The following is a 9,489-nucleotide window of genomic DNA, read 5'->3' as shown; positions in this document are numbered from 1 at the left end:
CCCCTCGGACCGCCTGCGCTCCCCGAGCCCCCCAGCGGAGCCGGGCTCCCCTGGAGACGTCGGTCCGCCAGCGGAGGCGCGGGGGGGGGGGGTGGACAGGAGCAAATCGCTTAGAACAAAAGAAATTTGCTTCTCTTTCTCAAAGTTTGTACACTTGCCACATGTTCTGTTGTTGCTCTAAAAGCCCTGAGTTTAAGGAAAGGAAGTGCGCTGGTTTGTGATGCCACTGATGTCGTTAGGTAAGGACAGTGTTGTTAGTCATCTCTCCTTGCGTTTACTTCGGTAGCTTTTGTTTATGATTATTCAGATAATACTTCGTGGTGGGTAAACGTTAAAACGCAGGTACAAGGGATGATGAGCAATCATACACTGTGTAAAAACGAACTCACCCACCTTGGCCACTGTTTGTAACAAGAGCATCTTTCCTGGCCAGTAAATATCTTCATCGTATTCACCCGGAGGGGGTGCTGTTCTCGGAGCTGGAGGTGCTGCCGGCGTCTCCCCCCGGCAGCAGGTAGAGAGGACAAGTCAATCCAGCACACAGTTATCAAAGTCCAAAAGCGGCAGTGAAGGTTGAGGCTCCGTGGGGACGCTGGGGAGAGGCTTAGAACAACCAGGTAGTGAAGTCTGAAGGGGGAGGGGGCTTCTGAATAGCCAAAGGTGGAGTGTGGGGGAGGGAGTCTCAGAGGAAGCCCCAGGCAGGAAAACTAAAGACCTGAGGGTGGGGCGCCTGGGTGGGTTAAGTGTTGGACTTCCGCTCAGGTCTTGGTCTCATTGTTCATGGGTTCCAGCCCCAGGTCAGGCTCTGCTGACAGCTCAGAGCCTGGAGCCTGCTTCAGGTTAGGTGTCTCCCTCTCTGCCCCTCCCCTGCTTGCATTCTCTCCCTCCCTCCCTCTCTCTCTCTCTCTCTCTCTCTCTCTCTCTCTCTCTCTCAAAAATAAATAATAAAATAAAACGTTAAAAATTAAGAAAATAAGCCCGTGGGCACACATGCTTATTCCACAGTGATGGTTGAGATAAAAAAAAAAAACAGAGGAAAACCAGGTTTAACTTCAAGTGCTATGGTAATTCCTTTTACATCAGTCTAACAGTATTAACATTATTTATTTCTCAGAGGAACATTTTCACAAAGTAAACTGGTTAAATCTGAGCACAAATTTGCCACAACCCAAAACTCCCATCCTCGGTTGGCTGCAAACACATGAAAAGTCGAAAGCTGTCTTTTGCTTTGTTTTAAACGCCCAGGTTTTTACATGGTGTTCTTCTCTTGCACTGACTTTATTCGGAGGGGCATAAGAACTCGACTCGGAAGTCGGAGCCCGGACCAGAGTGGATGTCCCATTACAGACGTGGGGGGTGGGAGTGGAGGGGGGCCCTCTGGATTCCCGCCCCTTACACTGACTCCTCCCCCCATGCCTCCAGCCCTGCCTCCCTGCTCCCCTAGGGGCTCACAGGCTGTGTTCTTTACTCCATGGTGGGGAGAACACCACCTGAGAAAGTGTGCCTCTGTTTAGGACGCCGTGTACCTCGTAAGAAAAAGGGGACTGTTTGACCCGTGACCGTTCATGTGTACCTTCACACCTTTAGCTTCTGACTGCGAGGCGTTTCCTCCTCTGAATCCAAGCTGAGCCTTGCAGGCTGCCTCTGATATAATTGTCACTACGGCTGAAGCAAACGGCAGTCCAGTCTCCACTCCAGTGATAGAACGCTGCAGTGTTCGATATTTTTTCAACACAATTTTTTCGTTGTGGTTAAACGTACATAACATAAAATGTACCATTTTAATTATTTGTGTTTGCAGCCAGTGACATTAGGCACGGTGGCACGTGCTGGAACCTTCCCCACCAGCCCTGTCCGCCACTTCTCTACATCCCTAACAGAAATCCTGTCTCCGTTGAGCACTAACTCCCTACCCTCGGCTGCCAGTCCCTGGTACCCAACCTTTCACTTTCTGTCTCTATGAATCTGACTCTTCTAGGTCCTTCCCAGAGGTAGAAATACACCGCAGTTGACCTGTGATTATTTCCGGAGCAGAGTGCCTCCTGCCTTCATCCATGTTGTAACATGTCAGAATTTCCAGGCTGCTGAATGCTCCGTTCTGCATATGCGCCGCACCGTGTTGGTCCGTCGCCTGTCAGTAGAGAGCGGCTTGTTTCCGCCGGCGGTGCAGGTGCCACTGTGCGCATGGCCAGGGGCGGGGCCGACCCCGCTCACAGAGCTGGAGACGCTGAATCACAGGGTCCTTCTGTGTTTAAGTGTTTAGACATATACTGTTTCCTCAGTATCTCCACCAGCTCACACTCCCACTGGCAGTGCACGAGGGTTCCAATTTCTCCACATCGTTGCCAAAAGTTATTTTCTATTTTTCTAATAACAGCCATCTTTTAAAATACAATTTATTGTCAAGTTGGCTACCATACAGTGTGTACAGTGTGCTCTTGGTTTCAGGAGTAGATTCCCGTGGTTCATCGCTTCCATACTACACCCAGTGCCCATCCCAACCAGCGCCCCCCTCAGTGCCCATCCCCCATTCCCCTCTTCCCCCCTCCCCCCATCATCCACCCTCAGTCTGTTCTCTGTGTGTCAGAGTCTCTTATGGTTTGCCTCCGTCTGTTCGGAACTCTTTTTCCCCTTCCCCTCCCGCATGGTTTTCTGATTCTCAAGTTTCACATATGAGTGAGAGCATATGCTATCTGTCTTTCTCTGACTGACTTACGTTACGCAGCATAATACCATCCGGTTCCAGCCACGTTGCTGCAAATGGCAAGGTTTCAATTGTTGTCATTGCCAAGTAGTACTCCATTGAGTACATCAACCACATCTTCTTTATCTGGTAACAGCCATTCTCACGGGCATGCCATTGAGCACTTTTAAATGATAGCAAACCTACTTACAAATATTCTCTTCTCTGCCAGTTAACTTCCCGGAACTGACTGGAGGCTATGAGAAGTGGGCAGCGGGGGGACTGACCGGTCACGCACCATCCTCCCCCTCCCGCACAGGGGCGATGAGCAAATCTCTTCCGGGGAAAGAAAGGCATTAAGTCCGGGGAACAAATCAAGGTCAACTTCCCTACAGTTGCCATGGCCTTGTTTTCTTGATTCTCTAAGGAAGGAACCCCCTCGCCTTCTACTGCCCGAGTGTCCGACCGCTGTAGAAGACAGCCGTGGTTTCACACTTTGTAACAGATTGAATATTTGGTCTTTCTATATATTTTGTGAAGCAGTTTTGCTTCTATTTGACTGGAGATTTTTGCTCAAAGGGCAGCTGTGGAAATACAAATTGGCCTCCTTATGATTGGAATAAAGACACAGTCTAGCCTGCTGGATTGTTTTGGTGGCAGTGTTTTATTCTTTTCCATCATGCCTGGATCATTCTGGGTCCAATTTCTTGCTCCTCAATGTACCTCCCCACCCCCTGTTAGAGGTCCCTTCCACATAAATTTGCCCGAAAGGTCTTCAGGGACGCTCCTGAGTTGCAGTGTGTTCCGATGGTGACTTGTGATGCTCCTCCTTCCCGGCCCTGTGTCCAGTCACCGGCTCTGATTTGTTGAAAACCAACATGTCCTGGCTGCTTCTCCGCTGCAGGTTTCATCCCCGACTTGGTCTGAGTGTCATCATGGCCGTCTATTTTGACCACCGGGTAGAAGCCCCGGACTCAGTCGGGTCTCCTTCCCACATCCATTGGCACCCTATTCATCCGTTCCTGGCAGTCGCCTCCGCCAGCACGACCTCAGGCGGCAGCGTGGACGTGTACCTGGAACAGGTGAGTCGTAGGAAGCCTTGGTGCTGACGTCCGGAGCCTCTGTTCTCAGGTGCGTGTGTGTGTGTGTGTGTGTGTGTGTGTGTGACTTCTTCCTAAGGTTCAAACTCCCAATATTATAAAAGCCTTCACTGTGGACAGTTCTCAGCCCTGGCACGTAGGTTGGGGACATCTTTAGGAGTGTCCAGCAGATTCCACAGTCAGCCGGCGGCCTCTGACCAGAGCTGGCCCCTCCGTGCGCCTGTGCATCCTGGTCCAGTCTCCTGTTGGCCACATTGGCCATCGGAAACTCGGCCAGTGTCCTGCGGCCGCCATAGCGAATCTCCAGGAGCTGGGTGACTTAAAACACATCTGTCCTCTCACAGTCCAGAGGCCACAGGTCTGAAACAAGGGCTCTTCAGGGCCACGCTGTCCCCGAAGGCTCTGGGAGAGGCCATGCCAGCCCTTGTCCTGGCTGCAGCGGCTGCAGAAGGTTCTCAGCAGCCTTGGCCGGTACCCGCCCCACCGCCATTACTGTCACGTGTGTCTGTGTCTCTTTCCCCTTGTAAGGACACCAGCCATTCCCTCGGGCTCGTTCCAATGACCTCTTCTTAACCTGATGATGTGCAGAGACTCTGTTTCCAAAGAAGGCCGTAGCACACATAGCAAGTTAGAACCTCAGCCCGCCTCTTGCCGGGAAGGCTCTCTCAGAGCTTTGTAGAAGCCTGTTCTCCAGGCACGACACCCCTCACACGTCACAGAATCACATTTCCCTTCCCGCGCCGCAGCCCTCGGCGGTCTCACTGCTCCTTCACCGGCGCAGTGAGTGTCATCGGTGACGGGTGTGTGCTTCTGGATCCTTATCTGAGGTCCCCCGCTCCTGGGAGACAGCCTGGAGGTGAGAGGGGCCACAAGCAACTTTGGCCTTGCAGACCCTAGGGTCACCCAAGAGCCTACACTCAGGGGTCTCTAGGGGGCTCAGTCAGTTAAGCGTCTGACTTCGGCTCAGATCACGATCTTGTGGTCCGTGAGTTTGAGCCGTGTGTCAACACACTTGACCCCCTGGCCTACTGCTTGTTTTTGTAAATAAAGTTTTATTGGAACCCATTAAAACCAAGCAGTTGTGAGTATGAGGTTTGAGGTCATACTTCTTGATAACGTGGTCAGGAGTGGTAACTCTGGTCAGTTGAATGTTCCCTCTATGCTTTCATAGCCAAGGGCAAGGTTGGCGTTTCTATGAAAATTAAGTAGAGTATTTCCTTAATAAAAGGCTCTTTATGTCGTCTGGCCGATAGCCATTTCGTTGATTGGCCAGACGTTCCAGAAAGCTCTCTGCCTCGTCCCAGGGAAGTTACCTCTTGTCCATTGTAGGGGGAGCATGTGCCCGACACACATCTCCAGAGGTCCTTCCGGGTCATTTCCTTGTGCTGGCACCCGACGCGGCTGATGCTGGCCGTGGGCTGGGAGACCGGAGAAGTGACCGTGTTTAACAAGCAGGACAAGGAGCAGCACGCGGTGCCCCCGACACACACCGCTGACATCACCGTCCTCCAGTGGAGCCCCAGCGGGAGCTGCCTCGTGTCGGGGGACGGGGTAAGCAGACGCGGTTGGCGCGGGTCCCGGGTCCCTGTGTCCCCCTGTCGGTGCTCTGACGATGCACGGGGAGAAGGGGGTTAAAGACCCAAATCTGAGAAATACGTGGTTGCTGAAGGCAGTTGATCTTGTCGGATGTCACGGCAGAGGCTGACTTACCCTGGCAGCGAGGCTTGAAAATGTGATCCTGCCGGCATGCCTGGCAGAGGTGCGTCTGTGGTTTTTTAGGTGAACTTTTCTAGGAAACCATGTCCATCGAGGTGAGGTGACTGTTGCAGGTACTGTCACTTTCATCCCCCCCCCCCCCAACCAAATCCCCAGCTTCCTGAGCATGCTCCTTTGTGGCCTAGGAGGCCCTGGGCCTCATCACTAGCGCAGGACTGCCTCCCGGGGCTCAGTTTGCCCCCAGGGGACTGTGGGCAGAACGCTTTTGCTGTCAGAGTGCTTAGAAGGGGTCGTCTGCCAGCATGTGCTGGGTGAAGGCCCGAGAAGGCCAGACTAGCTGAAGCAAGGAGAAACCCTTGATGTGAACTATCGGAGTGTCCCATGATCCCCAGGAAAGGAGGACAGCTGGCTTCGGGCTTGTCCCACACGACCGCATCCCCCCCACCGTGCTCCCACTTGTGCTCCCTACAGAGTGGAGGGTCCTCCTCGGGCTCTTCCCACTGGTTAGAGCGGCTCCCGGAGGTGAGGGAGCCCCGTACTCACGCTCAGCAGCATGTGGAAGTGTGGAAGGAGGTGACTCAGATCACGAGGCAGCGGCCAGATGCAGAGGCGCACAGGACACGCCCGGGGGGTCCCCGCAGGGTGCCTCTCCCGCACCCCTACCCGGAGGCCTCCATCCCACCCTACTGGTTATGGAGGCCCCGCTGGAGCCCTCTGACCAGTGGGTGGTCCTCCTGGCAGCCAGCCCCGCCCCTGGGCAGAGACCAAAAGTCCCCTTTGCTCCCGTGAGAGGGGGACCCCTCTGGGGCCCTCCTCCGGGGAAATCCCACAGACCGGGGCTGAGGACATGTACCGTCATCTGAATGACCAAGAACACACTTGTTACAGTCCCAGTATCCTGGATCTTAACATGTCGCTGGTCACGTGAGGTGACAGCGTGTCCCAACAGTCACTTTACGTTAGTCTGTTGTGACATTAAAGTCTTGCTCCTGTGTGGGGCTCATTTCTTACCTTCAGCGGTGACTCGTCTGCAGAGTCTGTAAAATGGCCATGAATGACGTCGTCACGAGGGAGATGGGGTGGCTCCGGTGTTGTCCCCAGCCCGGCGCCTGGTTACCCGGAAACCTGAGGTGGCTTTGTGAGCGACCCTCTGAGCAAGTTGTGAAGGCCGGCGCCACGCTGACCCTCGGGCAGCCCGGGGTCCCGGCGCCAGCGGCTCCCGGTCAGACTGTAACTTTGACTCCACACAAGCTCAACCGCGAGCAGCCTACCACCAACCCGAAGCCTTGCCAGCAGCAGAAACAGTTGAGTGACACGCGTTTGACGTGCCGTGTGTGTTGTAGATACCGTGTGCTTACAGTAAAGTAGGCTGCGATTAAGAAAACTGCACAACACTCACCAGGGAGAGAGAATACGTTTGCCGTAAAAATCCGCATATGAGGGACGCACATCGAGACCCGAGCTGTCAAGACCCGAGCTGCCAAGGGCCACCTGTATCTGGAGATGAGGAAGTAGCGCTCCTCTCCGGCCTGCGGAGGCGGGTGGGGGGGCGGGTCGGGGAGGCCGGGGAGGCCGAGAGAAGGAAGGATGGGAGGGAGCAGGACTGTGTGGCTCACTCCTCGACTGGAAGACACGCTCTGGCACCTGCGGGGCCTCCTTGCCGACGGATTCTACGGAACCAGTGCCGTTCGGCAAAGCCCAGCTTGCCTCCCCAGCCACAGGGGCCCCCTGGACCAGACGTCTACCCAGCTGACCTCTTGCACGCATAAGCGCCCTCAATTCGAGAGCTCGATGACCTAGAACTTGCACATATGGTGCGCCTGTCCTCCAGGTGGTGGCCCCCTGGAGACATGGCTGGCCCCAGGACCGGGGCGGGCACTGAGCCCAGAGGGTCTGCAGCGCCAGCAAGAAGGGAAGTGCTCCCAGATCCCGCCATCCCGGGTGGGTCAGAGGGACGCAAGAGCTAAGAGAGACCTCCCAGTGGCTGAAGCTGGACCACGAAACTGAACCAAGTGGTGCTGGGTCCTAACGAGAAGTGGAAAGTCAACGTGTGTGACATAAACAGTGGTATAAGCCCGTGATTTAACAGTTAGCGGTGGAGAGGAGACAAATCTCTTGTCGCGAGAAGCCCCAAGCGATCATGTAGATGGTCCATGCTGGAGCGGGTGACCTCCTTCCGACCCGCCCGTACAGGCCGGAGAGGGGGAGAAGGAAGGACCTCACCGTGGACGGGGTCCCCCACGGGACCTCAGCCGGGCGGCAGGGTCGGCAGCGGCACCGATCACCCGTGTGACACGATGTGACAGGAGGATGTGCGATCTCCGTAGCCTTCTCCCCAAACCCACACCCCAGCCCAGTCGTGAGAAGAGCGTCAGACGGGTCCGGCGGAGGGCCATGCCACACTGTCCCCGCCCAGCCCTCAAACCTGGGGGGTCAGAGACTCTGTCCCAGCCCAGAGGAGCCTCAGGGGACCCGACGCCCAAATGTCCTGTGGCCCCGGAGGGAGGGGGGGAGGATTCTGGGACAGAAAGTAGGTGTGAATAAAGCACAATTCCAGTTAACGCACTACCTCGGCGACGGCTCGTTAATTCTGGAAAACGCGCCGCACGAAGTTAAGATCTGCTCACGGTAGAGCGCGGGGTAGAGAACGGGTCTTGCCACCGCTTTTCGTAAATCTGAATGTTTTAAAATTGAGTTTGGAAAGCTGGCCCCGTGACCGGCGCCACCGCAGGGCGTGAGGGCGCCCGGGAAGGTGCCCGGCCGAGTGCACAGCGCACGCGCAGCGGCGGGGGCGGCTTGTTTTGAAAGGAATCAGCCTTTTTTCATTGCGCAGCGCAAGTCACTCTACGATTGTGTCTCCTCCGCACCAGCTTGGTGTCCTGCTCCTGTGGAGGCTGGACCAGAGGGGTCGGGTCCAAGGGCCGCCTCTGCTGAAGCACGATTACGGAAAAGCCCTGACTCACTGCATCTTCCGGCTCCCCCCGCCCGGCGAGTAAGTGGGGGCGCGGCGGGGCTGGGGGCGCACTGCCGTGACCACGCCCTCCTGTGAGGACCGGCTGGGCCCTGACTCCCGTCCCGTCTGCCTCCCCCAGGGACCTCGTCCAGCTGGCGAAGGCGGCCGTGAGCGGCGATGAGCGAGCCCTGGACATGTTCAACTGGAGGAAAAGCGGCTTCGGGAGTCTCCAGAAAATGGGGTCTCAGGAGGGACTGTCATTCTTCGTCAGCCTGATGGATGGTGAGAAACTTAGGTCGGAATTCCAGGACGCTGAAGCACGTTAGGGGCTTCTTGCAGGGACCTTGAACACGGCGGGGGGGGGGGGGGCACGAAGCAGTCACTGGCCCACGTCCAGAGAAGGGCCGCACCTTGTCCTGGTGGAAGTGGGTGGGCGGGGCTTGTGTGTGGACGGCTCTCCCCACGAGCCCTGACCTGCAGCGCCCAGATCTGAGCTCTGGGGGGGACAGGGGTGCCCGCGGCAGCAGATAATGCAGTGTGGCATGGGGACAGAGGGGAGGGCTCTACCGTAACGGGAGACACATTCGCGTGTGCCGCAGGCGCAAGAGCAGGGACGGGGGCTCACGACAGCGGCGCCCTTCAAGAGGGCGAGCCACCACACAGCTCAGCCTTGACGTGAGGACAGCAGATGGCAGGTGCAAGGGCTGCGCTTTGCCCTTTTTAAAGTCAAGATACCATTTGTGTCTGGAGGCAAAGAGACAGCTGATGGAGGGGACGTTGGAGGTGTCCAGAGGGCCAGGAGTGGGTCCAGAGGGGACGTGGGCGGGTCTGGAGGGGATGTGGGGGGGGTCCGGAGGGCAGCAGCGGGTCTGGAGGGGACGTGGGGGGACCCAGAGGGCCAGGAGCAGGTACAGAGGGGACGTGGGGGGGTCTGGAGGGCCGGAGCGGGTATGGAGGGGACATGGGGGGGTCTGGAGGGCCAGGAGCAGGTACGGAGGGGACATGGGGGGGTCTGGATGGCCGGAGCGGGTACGGAG

General features: G+C 56.5%; 1 protein-coding gene across 1 annotated transcript in view; it reads left to right on the top strand.

Annotated features, from left to right (window-relative positions):
- Positions 1-3,575: 3,575 nt before the first annotated feature.
- IFT140 (intraflagellar transport 140) overlaps positions 3,576-9,489 on the top strand; it is a 60,395-nt gene continuing 54,481 nt past the window's right edge. The window contains exons 1-4 of the mRNA XM_029949369.1: positions 3,576-3,765; positions 5,113-5,334; positions 8,370-8,491; positions 8,592-8,734. Of these exons, the coding sequence (XP_029805229.1) occupies positions 3,619-3,765; positions 5,113-5,334; positions 8,370-8,491; positions 8,592-8,734 (634 nt within the window). The 5' untranslated portion in view covers positions 3,576-3,618. The remainder of the gene's footprint in view (positions 3,766-5,112; positions 5,335-8,369; positions 8,492-8,591; positions 8,735-9,489) is intronic.

This window comes from Suricata suricatta, chromosome 8, assembly GCF_006229205.1.
Source record: "Suricata suricatta isolate VVHF042 chromosome 8, meerkat_22Aug2017_6uvM2_HiC, whole genome shotgun sequence".
NCBI classification, from domain to species: domain Eukaryota; kingdom Metazoa; phylum Chordata; class Mammalia; order Carnivora; family Herpestidae; genus Suricata; species Suricata suricatta.
The sequence above is the reverse complement of the archived record's forward strand: the minus strand, read 5'-3'. Positions and strand labels throughout refer to the sequence as shown.